We start from the raw sequence: 21,882 nt of genomic DNA, 5'->3' as shown, positions 1-21,882 counted from the left end.
CATTTTTTTTCTGATCTGACCAACATATTGAATGAGCTTAATTTGCAACTGCAAGGAAAAGAGCAAACCATGGTCAATATGCTTAGCTCAGTTAATGCTTTCAAACGAAAAATGCAACATCTGTTCTCAAAGCTGCAGCGCCTTGATTTGGAGAACATACAAAACCTTGTGTCAGAGCTGGATACGCAATGGAAGGTGTGTGTGCAACTTGACAGCATATGCTACACAGAGCAGATTGAAAATTGTCTGTCAGACTTTATCTAATGGACAAAAAAGTAACGTTTCGAATGTTGCCCAATGTAGCGGAGTAAGAATTGTTTTTCTTCTTCACAAATGTACTGAAGTAAAAGTAAAAAGTATGCTGCGGTTAAACTACTCTTAGAAGTACAATTTTTTAAAAAAGTTACTCAAGTAAATGTAATTCGTTACTACCTACCTCTGATACTCAGTATATATATATATATATATATATATATATATATATATACACTAGCAAAATACCAGCAGCTTAGCGGGAAGTACTGCCTTAAAATTTTTATTAAGAAGAAAATGAAACCTTTTCAAACTGAGGGAAAATATACCAAGAATTATTGTCTATACTGTCTATACTATTATTGTACTATACATTGTCAGTTCGGACCTCCGGTTGTAATATGACCAAGCTGTGCGCTGAGCTTACTCTTGAGCATGCAACATACAGTTGGCCATGTGAACAGTAATCTTGTTTCAAATCTCACAGCTTGGATTGCTGCTCTCATAATCAGTTTGAGTTTCATGGTTTGTTTCAATTACGACAGTTTTGCAGCACTTGTCTTGAAGTCACATTCAGCATCTGCCAAGCATTGTAAGCATACAACCGGTTTCATCAATAACTTTGCATCCAGCTTTTGAGAGTTTAAACATTCATAAACATCAAAGTGTCCAGTACTGAAATCGTCATCTGTGAATGATGTTTAAGAGGCATTGGCGGTTGTCGAAAGGTGTAAAATATTTGGCCATTTCGGTACACTTGAAAGCAACAATCGAACAATTTAGCGTCAGCCATCAACTCACATGCAGGGCCATAGGTGAAGGGCTTAAGCATTTCATTCTTATAGTGCTCCTGTGTAGTATAATTATCTCCTGTACTGTCATCAGTCCACACCTTGAACCTGTCCCAGTCATTCAATACATAAGACACAATGTTCCTCTGGATATCAAGAGTGAGCCTGATATGGCCGTGCAATATGTAACAAAGAGAATGGAAAAGGTAGGTGCCATCTCCGGGCATGGAAACCACTCGGTAAGTGACAGTTCTTTGATCGATGGTGATCACCTTGATAGATATGTTAATGGGGGTGCGGTTGGAATGATAAAGGAAATGGGTACCTGAACAATGTAAAGTAAGTCTAAAATACCTACACAATAACTATAATCATAATAAACGAACAGTAAAACAGCGGAGAAGCTGTGGATTAAATAAAAAGGCTGTAGTTATCAGCAGGGAGACGTGAATCCCATTGCAAAGCAAGGAAGGGAATGTAGAGACCGGAGCGACGGACGGTCTTATATAGGCAGGCAGGCAACAACGTGGAGGCGTTGGGATGGGGGACCCAACGCCGCCTCACATGGTGACCGAGCTGCAGGCTATAGACGTATATATGTACAGTGGTGTGAAAAACTATTTGCCCCCTATTCTTTTGCATGTTTGTCGCACAAAATGTTTCTGATCATCAGACACATTTAACCATTAGTCAAATATAACACAAGTAAACACAAAATGCAGTTTTAAATGATGGTTTTATTATTTAGGAGAAAAAAATCCAAACCTACATGGCCCTGTGTGAAAAGTAATTGCCCCTGAACCTAATAACTGGTTGGGCCACCCTTAGCAGCAATAACTGCAATCAAGCGTTTGCGATAACTTGCAATGGGTCTTTTAAAACGCTCTGGAGGAATTTTGGCCCACTCATCTTTGCAGAATTGTTGTAATTCAGCTTTATTTGAGGGTTTTCTAGCATGAACCGCCTTTTTAAGGTCATGCCATAGCATCTCAATTGGATTCAGGTCAGGACTTTGACTAGGCCACTCCAAAGTCTTCATTTTGTTTTTCTTCAGCCATTCAGAGGTGGATTTGCTGGTGTGTTTTGGGTCATTGTCCTGTTGCAGCACCCAAGATCGCTTCAGCTTGAGTTGACGAACAGATGGCCGGACATTCTCCTTCAGGATTTTTGGTAGACAGTAGAATTCATGGTTCCATCTATCACAGCAAGCCTTCCAGGTCCTGAAGCAGCAAAACAACCCCAGACCATCACACTACCACCACCATATTTTACTGTTGGTATGGTGTTCTTTTTCTGAAATGCTGTGTTCCTTTTACGCCAGATGTAACGGGACATTTGCCTTCCAAAAGTTCAACTTTTGTCTCATCAGTCCACAAGGTATTTTCCCAAAAGTCTTGGCAATCATTGAGATGTTTCTTAGCAAAACTGAGACAAGCCCTAATGTTCTTTTGCTTAACAGTGGTTTGCGTCTTGGAAATCTGCCATGCAGGCCATTTTTGCCCAGTCTCTTTCTTATGGTGGAGTCGTGAACACTGACCTTAATTGAGGCAAGTGAGGCCTGCAGTTCTTTAGATGTTGTCCTGGGGTCTTTTGTGACCTCTCGGATGAGTCGTCTCTGCGCTCTTGGGGTAATTTTGGTCGGCGGCCACTCCTGGGAAGGTTCACCACTGTTCCATGTTTTTGCCATTTGTGGATAATGGCTCTCACTGTGGTTAGCTGGAGTCCCAAAGCTTTAGAAATGGCTTTATAACCTTTACCAGACTGATAGATCTCAATTACTTCTGTTCTCATTTGTTCCTGAATTTCTTTGGATCTTGGCATGATGTCTAGCTTTTGAGGTGCTTTTGGTCTACTTCTCTGTGTCAGGCAGCTCCTATTTAAGTGATTTCTTGATTGAAACAGGTGTGGCAGTAATCAGGCCTGGGGTGGCTACGGAAATTGAACTCAGGTGTGATACACCACAGTTAGGTTATTTTTAACAAGGGGGCAATTACTTTTTCACACAGGGCCATGTAGGTTTGGATTTTTTCTCCCTAAATAATAAAAACCATCATTTAAAAACTGCATTTTGTGTTTACTTGTGTTATATTTGACTAATGGTTAAATGTGTTTGATGATCAGAAACATTTTGTGTGACAAACATGCAAAAGAATAAGAAATCAGGAATGGGGCAAATAGTTTTTCACACCACTGTACGTAAGTAGGATTCAGTTAGCGTTGGGAACCCGCGTACCAAATTTCTTGAAGATGGGCCCATAAGTAACTAAAGACTGTTGGAAAGTTCAATATGGTGGCCGACAGTGGCGTCATACCACCAAAATAAGTATGTACATCGGTTTCGGTTAGCACAGTGAAGCCGACTACCAAATTTCGTGAAGATGGGGCCATAAAAAAGAAAGTTCAACATGGCGGACGTTGTCGACCGTTATGACCGTGACGCATAGAATTTCAAAATGAAACCTGCTTAACCTTTGTAAGTAAGCTGTAAGGAATGAGCCTGCCTAAATTCAGCCTTCTACCTACACAGAAAGTTGGATAATTAGTGACGTTGGAAAGTTCAATATGGCGGCCGGCAGTGGCATCATACCACCAAAATAAGTACATACATCGGTTTCGGTTGGCACAGGGAAGCCGCCTACCAAATTTCGTGAAGATGGGGTCATAAAGAAGAAAGTTCAACATGGCGAACATTGTCGACTGTTATGACCGTTATGCATAGAATTTTGAAATGAAACCTGCTTTGACCATTATGCGCAGAATTCCGAAATGAAACCTGCTTAACTTTTGTAAGTAAGCTATAAGGAATGAGCCTGCCAAATTTCAGCCTTCTATCTACACGGGAAGTTGGGGAATCAGTGATGTTGGAAAGTTCAATATGGCGGCCGACAGTGGCGTCACACCACCGAAATAAGTAGTACATCAGTTTCGTTTATCGCAGGGAAGCTGCCTACCAAATTTCGTGAAGATGGGACCATAAATAAGAAAGTTCAACATGTCGGACGTTGTCGACCGTTATGACCGTTACGTGTAGAATTTCGAAATGAAACCTGCTTAACTTTTGTAAGTAAGCTGTAAGGAATAAGCCTGCTAAATTTCAGAATTAGTGATGATTCAGTCAGTCAGTCAGTCAGTCAGTCAGTCAGTGAGGGCTTTGCCTTTTATTAGTATAGATTGTGAAATAAAGGACAAACTCGCATCAAGGTTTGGGGTTTTTACGCCCCATAGACTGTAACAAAAGGAAAAAAACAGGTCTTCTTCTCAAACAAAAGTTGCAAGAGGTTAACAAAGACAAAGATGGCGGATTTGGAGGGACAATATTAAGGGGTGGACCGGAAATTAAACGTGATGGCGGCTGGGTAGACGTGATGGTGGATGGGAGTGTGACGTCATCTTTGGGGGACCAGAGGGAAGAAAGGACCCCAGAATTGGAGACTGTCGTTTACTCCAGGTGGTGTTATGGCAGCGTCGCTTTGTCTTTTCTGAGGAAGAAAGGGAGAGAGAGGTTAGTACACTGTTTTCGTGCCCTGATGGATCTCATCACGCTGCGCGTTAGGTCCTTCAACTGCTCCCGATGCGCTCATGCGTGACATGACCCCCTCAGCCCAGACCCATCGGGACGGGCAGACCGAACCGTGAGGTCGTGGACCCTGGAGAGAGCATCAGCATTGGCCTGCAGGCCACCTCGACGATAAGTGACAGTAAATTTGTAGGGCTGTAAGTCCAAAAACCATCTCGTGACCCGGGGATTCGACTCCCGATGTAGGGCCATCCACTGTAAAGCGGCATGGTCTGTTGCCAAGGTGAATTCCCAACCCAGGAGATAATACCTCAGATATGTTACTGCCCACTTAATGGCCAAGGCTTCCCGCTCGATCGCCGCAAATCTGGTCTCCCGGTCCAGCAGTTTCCAGCTCAGGTACATGACGGGATGTTCGACACCATCGATGCTCTGGCTCAACACGGCGCCGAGACCTGTGTCCAAAGCATCAGTCTGGAGGAGAAAAGGATCTCTTTTCGCTGCGCTGCTTGAGCCTTAGACATGTGTTCTTTTAGTATGGGTCTGATTTTTTCTAGCCTATCGCGTAACTGTCCGATATGTTCTAGAATACTAACGGAGGGAAGCACCTCTCCTTCCCAGCCTTCTTTTAATACATTCAAACAATCCCGGGGTTGGCGCCCATACAGCAGCTCAAAAGGGGAAAACCCAGTGGAGGCTTGAGGCACCTCCCGGTAAGCGAACAGCACTAGGGGTAAAAGTTGGTCCCAGTTCCGACCGTCCGCGCTGACTACCTTGCGAAGCATCTGCTTCAGGGTCTGATTAAAACGTTCCACCAGCCCGTCTGTTTGGGTGGTATACAGACGTCTTGAGATGCTTAATGCGGAGCAACTTGGCCACCTCCCTGAACGTATACGAAGTGAAGGGGGTTCCTTGATCCATGAGGACTTCTTTAGGAATACCCACCCGGGCAAAGAGGGCTACTAGTTCCCGTGTGATGTATTCCGAATTGGCAGTGCGCAGGGGAACTGCTTCAGGGTATCGAGTGGCATAATCAACCATGACTAAGATGTATTTATGGACGTCGGTTTGAAGGTTCCAGGGGTCCTACTAGATCGATCCCGAGCCTTTCAAATGGCACGTTGATAAGGGGGATAGGGATGAGAGGAGCACGGTCCCTTCTGGGAATCTGGCGCCACTGGCAGACTGGGCAAGACTGACAGAAGCGCCTGACCTCCTCGTTAATCCCAGGCCAATAAAATCGGAGTTTAATTCTCTCCAGTGTTTTCTCGGCCCCGAGATGGGCGCCTAGGAGGTGGGCATGTGTTAGTTCACCCTTGCCGCCGGTAGGTCCGCGGGACTAGCAACAACTTCCAAACCTCACCTTCCTTTTCCGCTACTTGATACAACAATTCGTTTTCTAAGACAAAGTGGGGTCCCGGTGGTGTGGAATCAGCTAACAATACATTGTTTGTGGATACGATCGCATTCCGGGCGAACATCAGGGAATCATCATTCTACTGTTCTCTTTTAAATAAAGCTGGCATGGAGCGGAACTGATACTCTACGCCGGCTAGGAAATCGGGGCCCATGTCTTCCTCTGCTGGCTCCTCCTCAGCTTGCATGTCCGGGAGGAGGTCCGGCTGTGAGGACGAGTCCCCTACGTCATCAACAGTCGCCGAATGTACACAGTGTGGGAGCAGCTGGGAGGGGACCCTGTCCCTCCATGATCAGACCCAACCTGTCTTCCGGAGTGGTGGCGGCTCAACCGCATTTCCTTTCCGACCAGTCATGTCCTAGTATAACCGGAAAGGGGGGTTCGAGGAACACAGCGACAAATATTTTTTTAGGTTCCCCTTTCCAGGTTATGTAGCAATATGCAGACCTATATGACTTGGTCTTCCCATGTATACAAGTTACTTTCGTATTGGGGGCAGCCCACTCTCGCGGCAGAACATAACGGCGAGCAACAATGGTGATGTTACTCCCAGAATCAAACAATGCAACCACCGAGTGCCCATTAATTAACACCACTCCCGTGTTTTTTACCGCCAAGGGATTCGACAGAGCACAATACCTGTCACCCCGCATCCAGCTGCAGTCCACGAGCCGACGATATGCCCCACCTCACCACATTTGAAACAGCGCGGCAAGGGGGCTCTGTTGTGTGGTTTAGCAGGAGCCTCCACGAGTCGGTTCACCGCCAGCTGGCGCGCGAGTACCTGCAGAAGGCTGTCCATATTCGAAAAAGGATATCTCCGGACCTGCTGGGCGAGATACTCCGGCATGGCGTATAAAAAGGCCTCACACACCACCAGCTCAACCACTCGTCGAGCGTCATTCACGTCTGGCCGTAGCCAGCGCCCGATTTTGCCCCAAAATTCAAATGCCTATGCCCTAGGAGGCCCGTTGGGGTCGAACTGCCAATGCCGCCACTCCCTCGCGTGCTGGTCGGAGGTTACGCCATAGTGCTTGAAAATCTCTTGTCTCTGGAGGTCGTGATAGGCCGGCTGTGCCGGACCCTTCAAGTACGGGGCCAAAATAGCGGCCAACTCCGCACGCGGCAACTGATTGCGGGTGGCCGTCCTCTCAAATATGGCTAAATACGATTCGATGTCGTCTGCTTCGGACAAAGGCAAAATAGGAGAAGGCGGCGGCCGAGCGGGCTCTGGCTTTACTGTTTCTGCCGTGGCCAGTCGTCTTCGTGCATCCGTAAGCTCCGCCCTCGTGGTAGCATGCTGTACCTTCAGTGCCTGTAGTTCTTTGGCCAGAGTTTTCAGACCGTGTTCAGGTTTTGTCCTTCGGTCATCTTTTCGGACTGTTATCCTGCCGACTACGCCACTGTGAAATAAAGGACATACTCGCATCAAGGTTTGGGGTTTTTATGCCCTGTATACTGTAACAAAAGGAAAAAAAAACAGGTGGTCTTCTCAAACAAAAGTTGCAAGAGGTTAACAAAGACAAAGATGGCAGATTTGGAGGGACAATATAAAGAGGTGGACTGGAAATTAAACATGATGGCTGCTGCTAGACGTGATGGTGGATGGGAGTGTGACGTCATCTTTGGGGGACCAGAAGGAAGAAAGGAACTCGAAAGTGGAGACTGTTGTTTACTCAGGCGGTGTTATGGCGGCGTCGCTTTGTCTTTTCTGAAGAAGAAAGGGAGAGAGATGTTAGTACGCTGTCTTTGTCCCCTGACGGGTCTCATCGCGCTGCGTGTCAGGTCCTTCAACTGCTCCCGATGTGCTTGTGCGTGACACAATATATACAGTATATATATATATATATATATATATATATATAAACACACACACACACATATAATATCATTTTTAATGTAGGTAGATCATTTTGACCTGGTCATTTTAAAAGTAGTTAGCAAGCCAAAAAAAGTGTGGGCACCCCTGATCTAGCACTATCTCCTCCAGCCACTGGCCATGTGTCCCACCTTGGCAAGTGAAAAATCTTTTAGAAAGAGAATTCACTTCTTGTGTATTGTTGCCAAGTATTGTGTCTTTTTGCTTTAGGTTTTACAAATCTAAGAATACCTGTGATGGATCAACAAAATTAACTATTTGAAAATTATTGGTATATTGATGGTGATGTGCAAATAGCTTCAACATGAACTTAGTAGAGGTTGAAGTATCATTGATTTCAATCAAAATAACATTAGCACTTTCACACAAATGAGTTAAGGCTTTCAGTTAATTGGAGAAGGGTCAGAGATTGGAGTAGCATTCAATTTGTACTTGTCTGTCTTCCGTCACTATCAGATTTATGGAATTTTAATTCTGCATTAAGCACACTGAATGGTTAATTTAAAAAATATAACCTATATTTTCATAGCCTTATTTACTGAGACCAAACTCATTCAGTTTGTCAAACAGTGTCACAGAATTGGGCACAGCATTTTTATATCTGCAATTTTATCTAGCCCAAAATATTCTCTTAATTTGCTTTTAGGCAGCAAACAAGCTGTTTCCTAGTAATAAATAAAATTGCACAAATGTAAAAAAAAACTCAGCTTTTACACACAGTGTCTCAATGTTTTTCAACTTAGTCATCCAGTCTCAAACCACTTCTTAGTGTGAGTCAGAGTCAAAATGTTCAAATCAGGGGCAAGTGTTTTAAAATTGCTAAAATTACATCAAGCCTAACAAACAGTGCATTTTTTTCCTAATGTACTGTATGACGTGCAGAACTTTTTAAGTTATAGTTTTGTCATTAGTTTCCAATGCATCATGTGAGAATGATGCATATGCTAATGGGCCAATTGACTGATTGTCTTCTTTCTCTGTTCAGATGCATGTCACCTTACATTGGACCCCAACACGGCACACACACGCATTTCTTTATCTGAAGGTAATAAGAAAGCAACATGGATGGAAGAGGCTCAGTCCTTTAGTGATCACCCTGACAGGTTTGATTGTAAGCTCCAAGTTCTCTGTGCTGAGGGCCTGTCTGGAACCCGCTGCTACTGGGAAGTGGAGTGGAGAGGTGGGGCATGGATAGGTGTCACATATAAAGGAATCAACAGGAAGGGACGGGATCTTTCCTGTCTTCTTGGATGGAATAACAAATCATGGAGTTTATTTTGCTCTAGTTCAAGCTACATTGCTTGGCACAATAATAACAAGACAAAGATCAGTGCTCCCTGCTTCTCCAGAATTGGGGTATACCTGGACTGCCCAACTGGTTGTCTGTCATTTTATTGTGTCACAGACACAATGATGCTTTTGCACAGGTTCATGGCTACTTTTACTGAACCTCTATATCCTGGTTTTGGACTCCACCCTTATCTTGATTCCAGTGTTACAATCTGTGCTCCAGACCAGTCTTCTCAGTTCTGACTTGTCCCTGTCTAGTGTAATCAAGTCTGATGTAGAGATTGAATAATTTGCTTTTCTTTCTTTCTCTTTCTTTCTTTCTTTCTTTTTTCCTTCCTAGATTTGGGCCCTGTCAAACTTCTTTTTTAATAGTATTCAATCATATTCACTTCACAAGTCTTATTTTTTACCTCTTGTTGAGTATTATTTAAACATGTACTCTTAATATAAAGGCGTGCATTGTTAGATAATTCAATCAGGGGACCAAAGTGATATTTGATCAGAAAGTTTACACATTCTGTATTGCTGAAAAGATTTTATGTTCATTGGGCATGGTACACGTAGGCAGTGTGGTACAATGGCTTGGACACTGGACTCTAAACTACTGAGTGAAGTTTTTGCTTTTGCCTCTCTGTGTACCGTGGAGCAGTCTGTGCTCTAATTAAAACAAATGTGTAACATGTCTTGATCTTGAGTGTTGTTAGATAAAAATCATCTAAATATACATTAACAACCATAATAATAATAATAATAATATAATCTGGAATGTCATTGGAACCTCATATAGGCCAAATGCAAAAGAAGCCCTAACTGTTGGTGAAAAATAAATAAATCATTCCTTATTTACCTGTTTTAGACCTACCTGTTCCCAAATACCTATGCCTCCTCTACTGCTTCAACTTAAATTTTTTCTTTCTCATACACACTTTTCAAATTGATGTTAATGAATTTTGAGAAGAAGAAATTTTACACTTCAAAAAGGATCCTTATTGTAATGTCCCTTGTCCTCCAAATGCTGTGTTGCTACTTATCCATTGGCAAAACGACATTAGCTAAGTACTGAAATCTGTAGCTCTGTGACTGATTGTTTCCACCTTAATAGGAATTTCTAAGAAAATGTAGCTGCTGCTAAATTAATCTTCCCTAATTCCCTTTATTGCCATTGCAATAATTCAGGAACATATTACAGCAAGAACCAAATAAATATTTATGCAGACAAGTATCCACATATTGTTATTATCTCAGATGTGCTTACCATAATGAAACAGTTTACTTCCTTGAGAGTCATTACAAATCAAGTGGGCTTTCCCAGACCTGTTCATTTTTTCAGCTTTGTTTTATTGCCATAGCTTTTTTCCTTTTGTATTATTGTTCCTTATTGCATGTTTCTTTAATGATTTAAATATTTTGAGCCATATATATTTGCAAGTAGGGCCGAGTGCCACACCTACTGCTGACTGGAGACAAATACCAAGGTGAAATGACAGCTTAGTCAAGGATAAGTCTTCATTCACTTTCTCAATCATAACTCCCAATTCTACATTAATAAAGAAAACATCTTTCAATAACAGTTTTATATCTGTAACAATATTTGTTTAAAGTTATATATATATATTTGGGGGACGTGTGCAGTTTTCCAAGTAGCTCTACTGCAGTTTTATCCTTTGCCCTTTGACAGGCTCTCTCACAGTAGCATCCTTCCCATTTTCCATTATGTGGTTAATGAAAAACATTCGACCTCTGAGGACCTAATTAAACCTTCCATATCTATTTGTCAACAACAAAATTGCTCTGTTGTTCTTCTTAAAGACGATGAGGACAATTAACCAATTATACAAAATGAAATGAAGTAAAAGCTTGTTATTCAAAACATAGCAGTGCAGAACAAATAACCTTTGATAGCACCCAAGACTCTGCTAAGCCTCAGTTTCTAGCAGAGAAACTATCAATCTACAGGATACATCATGAGTATGATTATTTTAGGCTACAATTTCTAAGTAATAGTTTTTTCTGTACTTCAGGATGAAATTTCAAAATAAAGTAATTATTAAATTCCAACATCTGCCCATTTAGAGTGATTCAATGTGTTATTTTTTTTTTTGCTTGAAATGAAAGAAAAGAATGAGAATCCATGTTTCATTCATCGTTTACAGGACTATGCATTAGCACCACTACCTAAATCTGTTAAGATCTGGCATGATGTGAATGGTATGTGCAATTCTAAATTTGCCTTCATATTTTATTGTACTTTCAATGTGTTTACATTTTGATGATGTCGTCGTTGCTTGTGGATGTCATCATCACAAACTATTGCACACCAGTCATAACATGTAAAGCTGTAACAGAAAAGACAAGCAGTAACTAAAATTTGTAAAACAAAAGAACACTTACCCTTAATGGTTTTGTGAATGCTAAAGGTCCAGAGGGCGTCTTGCCATTTCATTTATTTAACCTCATAACAAGTGTTACCTAGCTACATACAGAGAGTGTTTGGTAAGAGGCAGGGCAGGATGGAGGAAGGAGTGACTAGTGATATGGTTTGGGACAAAACTTGACAGTAAACCATAAATCTTGTATAATAATACCACCTTTAAAATATGTGTTACTCCCCCAGAAGCTGAAATCATTTGTATAAATTATAGATAAATGTTAATTTATTTAACCCTAACCCTAACCCTTACTTCACCTTTTTTTAGTGTGTTCATGTCTTTCCTAATGCTTTTCTGTCTGTCATTTTTCAGTTTGTACAGTTTTGTGTTGGACCTTCTACTACTTCTACAGTACTTGTTTCTCCTGAGGTGCATAGATGTAAAATATCATGTAATATGTTCATGGAGAGTTGTAATTCATTTTAGCATTGCTGTAGTCTGTCTTTGTGCTGATTAAAACAACACTAAAAGCAATATTGAGAGCTCATTGTGGCTGCTCCAGTTATACTAGTCCAGAGATACAATTAAAATAGAACGTCTCCTTCGCTGTCAAGGTGCATGGATATTGAGTAAAAACTGTAATCAAGACTCTTACATATAGAGAGATATGAAGGGAGTTAACAACACACCAGTCTCTTAGTATTCAAACTCAGTCCCTAGTTTTTTTCTCTGCTTGGTGTAGAATCTTGTGCGAGAGCCCATCTAACAGAAATCTTAAATTCCTTTCTCTGTTTCTTTCTTTTTTCTTTCTTCTTTGTTACCCTAACATGTACTCTTGCAGCTTCTGATATATCTATGAACTTTTTTCCATTACTCAAATTAACCTTCATGACAACACTCGGCCCTAAAAACATCCTGTTTAAGTTAGAGAGCCTGGACTATCTTTCCCTTTCCTGAAGTTAGTTAGTGTCCACCTCTTAACTTTGTGGCAACCTTTTCTGTTTTATAATATGGGTTTTAATCTTGTCAACTGTTTACCCAGTATTTAACTGTCCTTTTACTTACACAATGGCTGCACAACATGTCTATTTTTCTGGGCCAGCACTTTGTCAATGACTCATTCCTTCTCGCTCTGCATTGTTGCCTAAGCAAAGGTACACTGAAGCAGCAGTGTAAGATTTAGAAGAGGACGTAAATATGAAAATTACTTTTTTAAATGTACTAGGAATGCACTAGCTTGAAAAGCAGAGTGGCACAGCATTCATCTGCTGGTAAATTTGAGATGTTTGATGATACTCCATCCATAATCTGTGATTTTATTTTTCCTATTGATGCTCATAAAAACTGCAATTTTAACCCTGGCTTAATAGTTACATCTTACAGAACACTTTTTGCATTTTGCAGTCTTGTGGGCCTATATTTTATTTTGCTGTTTCATTGTGGCTACAATCAAGAGATTACAAATGACATCATGAAATTGCAGTTTATGTATCCTACAAACAATTTCTGTGTAAAAACAACCGAAACATGAATCTGAATCAGCATGGGACCTAAAACATAACTTTGAATTAATTTTCTAAAGGTGAATTTTAAAAATTGCTGTTGTCCTTGGTCATCTTCAGAATGATTGTTAGGATATGTGGTTTATTTGTAAATATTAATGTTCTTTATTATCTGTGACATTGTCTTCATAAAAGACACTCATTGGCCACCTTATTACATATATAAGCATGCTATTGCAAATAGCAGAGTACTCCTAGCAACCAATCAGCAACTAGGTACATAAAGCATGAAGACATGTTCAAGAGGTTTGCCATTGACCAAATTTTAGAATTGGCAAGGTGCATGTTCAAAGCATCATTAATGATGGTAAGACAGTCAGTGCCAGATGTGTTGGCTACAGCTGAAACTGTTGCCCTCCTGGAATCTTCATGCACTTATCATGGAGAGTTCAGCAATTAGAAGAAAAATCATCCTAGTGAGCAGAAGTTTACCCCTTGTCCACTTAAGTGGCCAGAGGAGAGTGGCTAGTCTTTTTCAACCACACAGCTGTTAATACTCAAATTATACCTCTTTAAAACTGTGCTGTACAGAAGGGACAACATGCCAGACCTTAAAGTGGATGGATTGCAATAGTGGAAGGCCATTCTGTTTTCCACTTCTGTCACTGGAAAGAGAAAGATGAGGCCACCATAGTGGTCAATTGGTCATTAAATTTAGAAATTTTCATGATTAGAAAAATGTATCTTGGTTTCTGTTGGAGATAATAATTAGAATCTTAAAATAAACTGTATGAATCCATGAATATAACATGCTTTGTTTCAATTGTACAAGATATTCATGATAGCATATAGGTGTGGATTTTTTCATGGCCTACATTAAGCTCCTTAATGTTGCAGATGAGTGTAATTTAAATGTTAAAGCATTCCTAAGCATTGTTGTTGATCATACACACATCTTTATGGCCACAGCCCGTTTTTAAATAGATTCTATCAAGCCAGTTCCAAAAATATACTGTAAATGTGACTTCAGTTTACACCAATGGTGTGCAAACTCCATAAATCACAATCCAACTGAGTGCATTTTGGATGAGGTGGAGCTGGAGGTTTGCAGCAAACAATATGCAGGAATTTTCTGACGATATGAATCAGCATGGACCTGAATCATAGAAAAGGTTTCCAATACTTTGTTGAATTCTTGTCTTGAAGAATTTAACGAGGCAAAAGGGGGACGTACCAGTACTCGACATGTGTGCCTAATAAAGTGGCAACTAAGAACCAGACAACAGCCTAAGGACAAAGAGTGGATTGTTTCTAGAAGGGACATTAAGCAGCTCCAACATATCAATGTTGAAAACAAAGAAAGCCAGTGCTACTGAGATGAAAGGAACAATAATAGCTTAGCTTAAAAGTCAGTTCAGGCCAAAGAAGTTCACTACTCATGTATTAATTTAATAAAATAGAGTCAAGATTGAAAGAACACAGTCCTTGTGTCCTCAGTGATTAACTTCAAATGTGATCTTAACAACAATTGAAGCTGATGTGAAGAAGATTACAAACATATACTATGATCTGAATTTTGAGGGATATGCCTCAAAAATAGAAGTGAGGAGAGCAACCTGCCATCTTTTAATTGTAAGAATCTGAAACGTTCAGACTGGGTTTTATGCTCAAGTAGCAGATAGTGCAGCTAGGTTATGAGGTTGATGATGCTGCCATAATTTGCTAATCTGACTTGTTGCTCTCGAACGCAGTATGATGTGTTTTATCAGGTAGGGCCTATTAATCCCCTCCTTTGATTCACTGTGTAGATTTGCCTGTGCACCAAATGCATGAGTTAGGTAAATGGCTGTAGTGTGTTCTGGCCACATAAACAACATTGGTTAAACCTATCACTGAATGGTACAAAAAAGTTGTTTCTTTAAACTTAGCCTTCTGACAATATTGTTTAGAAAGCAATTAGCATTGACATAACAAAGCAAACAATAAAAGGTACTTTAAGAAAAGTTCTGGTCCTGTCTTCTGAATGTTACTGACCATCATGAGTAAGGCATTTTATCGGAAGACCCCTCTCGACACTGCATGGGCAATTCTTAACTTTTTTGTATTTTTTCTTACTCAAAGTTAAGCTGATACTACATATTAATTATATGTTTCCATAACATGCTTAAAAGAAATGATAAAATCTTATACTCAAGTGTTTTTCTTTCCTGCATATCAGACTGTTATTTTATGTCATTCACACAGTTCTTGGCAATATGAACTAATTTCCTTTCAAACAGTTTAACTTGAAGTTAAAACAGGACATTGCAACTTTAGGCATCAAAAGTGCCTTGAGAAAGATATCTCCTTTCCATCTTACTAAAAGGACAAGTACTGTATCTGTGTGTCTGGACGGTTGTTATGTCCCTGTCATTCCAAACGGATGTCACATCGCAAACATTTGTAGTAATAAAATGCATTGCATTTTCATTCGACACATAAAAACATAAGAAATGCTTTTACGAATCCCATACCAAATGGCACAGAGACATATGCATTGCATTTGTCATTCCAACAGATGGTGTATCACAAACATTTGTAATGATGTATTTTATTACTAAAAATGTTTTGTGATGTACTATCTGTTGGAATGACAAATGCAATGCATTTTGTTACTGTATGCATTACAAAATATATTCCAATAGATGGTGCACTGCAAATGTTAATGCTGAGGTCTATGTTGATTACTTAGATGGGGATCACAGGTAGTATGAAATAAAACATCAGTACAAACATACAACATAACAGTTATCATTAGCCAGCAGCCAACAAATAAAAGAAACAAATATAGATATGGTTATCAGATAATTTTAAAATATGCAAAGATTAAAGGTCAGATGTTATTACCACACTGAAAAGGAAAGGAGTTTAAAGATGCACAGTTTTGGCTGTATAGCCTTTATGAGGTGTGCAACTGAAAAGGGAAGAGCAAGTAACACATATAGGGGAAAAGATGGCACAATACCAGGGCAATTGAAAGTAGGTGAGAAAAATCTGCCATTAGGGAAGATGAAGGAAGAGATTAAAAGGTTAATCGTTCATTAAAACCCAAAGAAATGAGTGATCCCAGAGTGAGATTGAGCTTAGATTCTTCTGTTTTTCTTTGAAAAGTTTCTTAAAAGCCCTGTGAAAGAACACAAAATAAGAGGTCTGTTGCATTTTAAAACACTTTTAGGCCCAAGATGTCTGGTTGCTTCATCTCAAGGCTTAAAGGAAAAGTACTGTTATGAAACCTAATAATTGTAGTCTTGATAAATCTTTTCTGTACGTGTGATAACAGTGGATGAGCAAAATGTTAAAGCTTTATATTTCTATCTTGAAGCATTTAGCGAATCCACATGGGTTATTTGACATCCAGTGACTTTGGAAGCAGTGCCTCCTAATCATCTTTGCAGTTTCTTGTCCCTAGCATACCACAGAGGTGTTACCTAATAGACAGTAATGCAGATGTTCAAAACACTTTCTGTAATAAATCACCAGAGTAGGGTAGCCACTTTAGCATTGCTGAACCTCTTTAAGAAACAACTGCCTCTGGTGTGGTTTCTAACCAGATTGCTGAAAGTGGTGATATTTACTAACTTTAATACTAACTCTAACCTCTACAACCCAGCCATTGATTATGCAGGGAAAGAAGCCCATTTAATTCCAAAAAAAAGAAAACTTTTAAATAAAACATCTGCTTGATGCTGCTCTCCGGCTGGGACACTTCCCCTAGAAACAGTGCTCTTTTAAAGGATGCACCTTCTCTCATGCTCATTACAGTGGTCAGGTTCAAAATGAAATGCCATCTTCCGGGATTGTCTCCCTTTTATACTGAGCGCACTAAAAGGGGTGGGGCTTCCTTAGTTTTGTTGCCCTCAAGGGGGCCTGTGAGGGGAAAAGGGAGACAAAACTGTTAGCGACAGTGCCCCCTCTCATCCCGGGGTGGCACCACATACCTTAGGTGGCCCTATAAGGCAATCCTTTTGCACACAACCATGACAATATACAGTATAACGGCGAGAAAAATCTTTTCAAGTCTGCTCACAGTTCATTGACCACATCTTTTTATTACCTCCTTCCTACTTGTGACTTCATCAAAACCTGAGATGGGTTTTATGAAATTGGTGTCATCAGCAAACATGAACAATCCAATCCACATTGAGCAAAAGGAAGGAACCAGACCTAGCTAGGGCACCAGTCTACAACAGAACCAGTCTCATGCACATCTGTTTTCGCTCTGGGCGTATTTGAAATTAACTGTACATCTAACCAGGTTATATTTACATGTGTGTTGGAAAAACAGATATGTGATGTGGAAAACCACCTGTGTTGAGGGCAAGTGTACTGGAAATATTAGAGCCTATTCTCAATGCCAGGCCTTGAACCATAAAAGCTCTGGCTACACCAAGAAAATTCCAGGCCCAGTGCTCTTAGCTTTAGTAATGAACATTGAAGGCATTATGGTGCTGAGCACTTAGTTGAATGGGTCTTTTGTCCACATGGGATATACAAGTGCACTGGAAATTGCATTACCAGTAGATCAGTTTTGGTGAGTCAAATTGTAAATTCGACTAGAGTAGCAAGTAACATATCAATTGAAGAACTTGTAATTATAGAAGTGAGAGTGACAAGATACCAAGCATTTTAAGAATGTTTGGATAAAGGCACAATGCTGGATATTTTAAAGCAAGTTGGGAAAGTAGATGGGGAAAGACGTAGGTTGAAATTTTCAGTAAATCAGCAGCTAATTAGTTCAGAAAAGTTCTAAAGGCATTGTAAGGGATGCTGTCAGGAATGGCTGCCTTGGAGGTGTTAAAGGACTTTGTACAACTTCCACAGGGACCAAAAAGTTTTTTTTGCCTGTGCAATGGGAACTCAGAGGTCATTAATGGCCTCAAACTAGGCAAATGATGCATTTGACTGGGTAAGACGTTCTCAGATTTATAACACCATTGACTTTCCTTGTAAAGTCTGTTACGGTTTGTAGACATTGCCAAGCTCCTTGCATCACTGGTACTATACTATGTTTCTATGTTGTCTCTGCGCTGTTATTTAGCAATTCTAAAGGGCTTCTGGAGGTTGTAATTGGGCTTATAATGCTCTACTGTATATTTCTACAGATAAAATCAGAAAATGTGTCAGTCACAGTGAGGCATTATGCAAGTACATTGCTGTTGGTATAAAGGAGCCCCAGTATTGTTTCCTGACACACTTCTGCTGAATAATCCATTGGCTGAAAATCCTCCATGTTAGTGTGTCTTAAATATGGAATAGACCTGCCATCTCATGCACATATGGCATTTTTGACACACATAAAAAAGTGTACTCCTAAGCTAACATAACTGTCAATAAGCCTAATGGACCGGGTTAACTGTAGTTATTTAAGATATCAATGTTTTATCATGTCCCATTAGCAACTGGATGTAACCAATCATGTTAAAAGTTTTCTGATTATGTGATTATTTTAGGGTAACAGCATTCATCTTAAAGAAATAGCATAAAGGGTTGAAAAATGCCGGAAATCATATAAAGGTCAAGCGAACAACAAAGTGTACTGAAAGATGACTAAGATGATTAAGAAACAAGCAGATGCCCTATAAATGATAATAGTCTCCCTATTATAAAAAAAAATCTTGGAAGGCTTGGAAGGAGATGATATGTGATCTTGTTGGAAGACAATTTAAGTCACTTTAACATTACGTAAGACAAGGCAGTGAGACAAAAGAACAGCTGCTGCACAGGCTTTTAAATGATCGACATGCAGTGCAACAAGCAGAACTCACAGCTCGGCAGCAGAAAGACAGCAGCTGATCAGACCGCATCTCAGGAAAAATAACTGAACGATCACTCATCAGGGCAAATGCTCAGAAATGTTTAATTAACATGTCCACGTGAAGAAGGTGCACTACATAACATATGGCATGACTTTTGTTTACTGTGCATGATTTGCATCTTGCAGTGTTTCATTTGTATGTATGAGCTCAGTTATTAGAAGAATTTTCATCAGGCAAATTGTCTTATGACAGTGGTCCTTAGTTTTGGGTCTGGGGGCCTCAAGGGCTGAATTTATTTTTTATTTTTTTACAGCATTCTTCACAAAGTATAGGGTCACAGTGCTTGGAGAGAATTGTTGTCATTAACATACATTTTACTACATACAATTAAACTACATTAAACACTCAGTAAAGATCAGTAAAGCAACTGATTAACAACTAATGACACCATAAAGGACATTAAACAGCAATAAGCAGAAACGAAAACAAAATCTCAGCAGTATTCCTGAAGAAAATAAACCTCTCAGTGTCGATGGTCAATTAAAAAAGACAAAGTGACAGTTCTGATGGCATAGGCCATTTGGCCTACATCACTCTTGGGTAATTATAAATATTAAAAGTTAAATTACTTAACAAAAAACTATTATTACATACCTATTGGCTTAATTTCTATTCATTCAATTGTTAAAGGCTGGCCATGTTCCTTAATTGCATTCATAAATGTTTAATCATTCCATGCTTTCCTATCCAACTGACAATAAATAATTAGATGGTAAATATAAAGGCACCTGGTCTTGGTGATTCTGTTTCAGTGCAACAAAAGGAAAAGAAATACATTAAGAATGAATAAGTAATAATCTGACTTGTCCTAATACCAATGTTTGCAAACATGCAAAGCACACATTCTAATACATTAGAGGTATTTCAGTTGTCTTTCTGACTAACTGTCCATGTACCCAAATTTTTACCCATGTCATTTTAATGGTTTTGCTTTTTGCCTTTTTGAATTAAATAAATGAATTTTACATTATAATGTTTATGCAACTGAAGGCTGTGTTAAAGCCTATTCTAGAGTGCAATAAAATATGCAATATGATCAGGAAAGCCCAAATGAATATAAAGTACATGCAGGTCCCTAATGTCACCAGTACAACATTAGCTTGGAATCTTCATTACCATTTTAATGCCAGTGATGTAGCCCATGACATAATCAGATTCTCCAGCTTTATCTTGCTGTCTTGCTTCCATGAAGGACATTCTACTAGAACTTCCATGAAACCTGAGAAGATACCTTCAGCAGAATGCTGTATTGGCTCTGAACCATCAAGTCTCAGATAGGCGAGAGCCTCTATGAGCACAGACAAGTTTCCTATCAAAACATAAAATCACAGTGGTTTCTTTCTGGTGTGGCACTGTGACTTAAGTGCTGTGGTGATGCTTAACAAAGTTTGGAAAGGGTATTCAATAAACTGACCTCTAAAGTAAGAAACCCAATTGTCAGCATAGTGGCATAACAGCTACCATAGCTACCTTACAGAATCATGGGTTTGGTTCAAATCACAGTTTGGACATCTTCTGTCCAAGACCTTCTAAGGTCTTTCTGGATTTATTACTTTAGCTATTCTGATTTTTCATGAACATCTTGAAGACAAGTTTTAAACAGGTCAGTCCAGAGACATTCTTATTGTACTTGCATGTTCAACCATGACACATACAAACACTTTATGGTGCCACGATAAATAAGAATGTAATAAAATACCATTTAAATAAATAGGAAACCTAAATTGACCGTACTCCTTAATGGACTGGATATTTTGAAAACAGAATCCTTTAAATTTTGCAAAACTTGGACGTAAGAAATCAGCATTTGTTCTACTGTATTTCCATCTAGTATCTTAGATTTGCAGATTTAAGTATTTGTAAAGGTGTTAAGTCTTTTACACAAAAACAGGTGACACAGGGATGAGGTTTTCCTGCCTGACCAAACAGGCATCTTGGATTTAAATATCCAAATCCCACTGTAGTCCATGTGTAATCCGAATGTTCTCCTCATGTCTGTATGTTTTCCCTAAACCACCTTTCATTAATAAACCTGAAAGTACAGAGTTATAGCTCAGTGGTTTATATTCCATATATATGTTACACTAGGAGCACAACCCTGACTCAACAGCAGGGCCTGAACAGACGTCTTTATGGTACAGAATGCATTGTCAGCTGCTGGCTAAATATAATCAAAAAGAGCCCATCACAGCATTTGGCATCAGGACAAACTCAAAAATGGGTAAAAACACTGCTTGTGTGTGTCGGGGGGAGAAAAAGAAAAGGTTCAATTGGATCTGTGTATACCAGAACATATGAAATGTCGGAATTGTCTTAAATTCCCACTGAAAGCTAGTGCTAGTAGTTGGCAGTCAAACTTAATTTATAATAAATCAAAACTATAAAATCAATAAAGAAGGAATATTGAGGGGTAGATTGTGATGTTAGGTAATAGATTCAGCAGGAGCAGCATCTTGTAATTACTACCTATAAATAATATAGGTTTATAGGAGTATCATTGTGATATGCACAGTGAAGTTCTTCCCTCCATGTGCTAATAAACCTGCAAGACCTCACCACTCACCAGTGCCATATTAAGGCAATGTAACATTATACAACTTTTCCAGTGATTTTTCTGTCATAGCCTTTATTTACATAATGTTAAGAAGTCAGAGGCAGTTAGCAGCACGCACCTGTGAAGAGCAGTTATCTAGTCTGACATGCCGAGCTAGTCTGCAACAGATTCAAGTACAGTATGTCTTCAGTCATGTTGTCAGTTGTTTGTGCATGAGAGCTGACAACCAATGAATGCTTTTCTGGAAGACAATGGTGATACCAGAAATTCCAAAGTGGATGGACCTGGAAGAAACTGGGTGGGAAAACAATCAGCCTTTCCCCCTTGAATGTTACAGCAGATCAGTGTATTGACAAATGAACTATGGTCCATGAGGGAGTCTCCCTTGAAGTTTTGTGTGGCAGGATATATTGGTGACTAGCAAAATACCCGCGCTTCGCAGCGGTGAAGTACTGC

General features: G+C 39.8%; 1 protein-coding gene across 1 annotated transcript in view; it reads left to right on the top strand.

The window, feature by feature from the left end:
- LOC120538624 (tripartite motif-containing protein 16-like) overlaps positions 1-9,432 on the top strand; it is a 31,411-nt gene extending 21,979 nt beyond the window's left edge. Inside the window, exon 6 of the mRNA XM_039768011.1 lies at positions 8,842-9,432. Within this exon, the coding sequence (XP_039623945.1) occupies positions 8,842-9,389 (548 nt within the window). The 3' untranslated portion in view covers positions 9,390-9,432. The remainder of the gene's footprint in view (positions 1-8,841) is intronic.
- The last annotated feature ends 12,450 nt before the right edge of the window (positions 9,433-21,882 follow it).

The sequence above is a fragment of the Polypterus senegalus genome, chromosome 11 (genome assembly GCF_016835505.1).
Source record: "Polypterus senegalus isolate Bchr_013 chromosome 11, ASM1683550v1, whole genome shotgun sequence".
Lineage (NCBI taxonomy): Eukaryota > Metazoa > Chordata > Cladistia > Polypteriformes > Polypteridae > Polypterus > Polypterus senegalus.
This window is presented reverse-complemented; position numbering and strand designations above follow the sequence as displayed.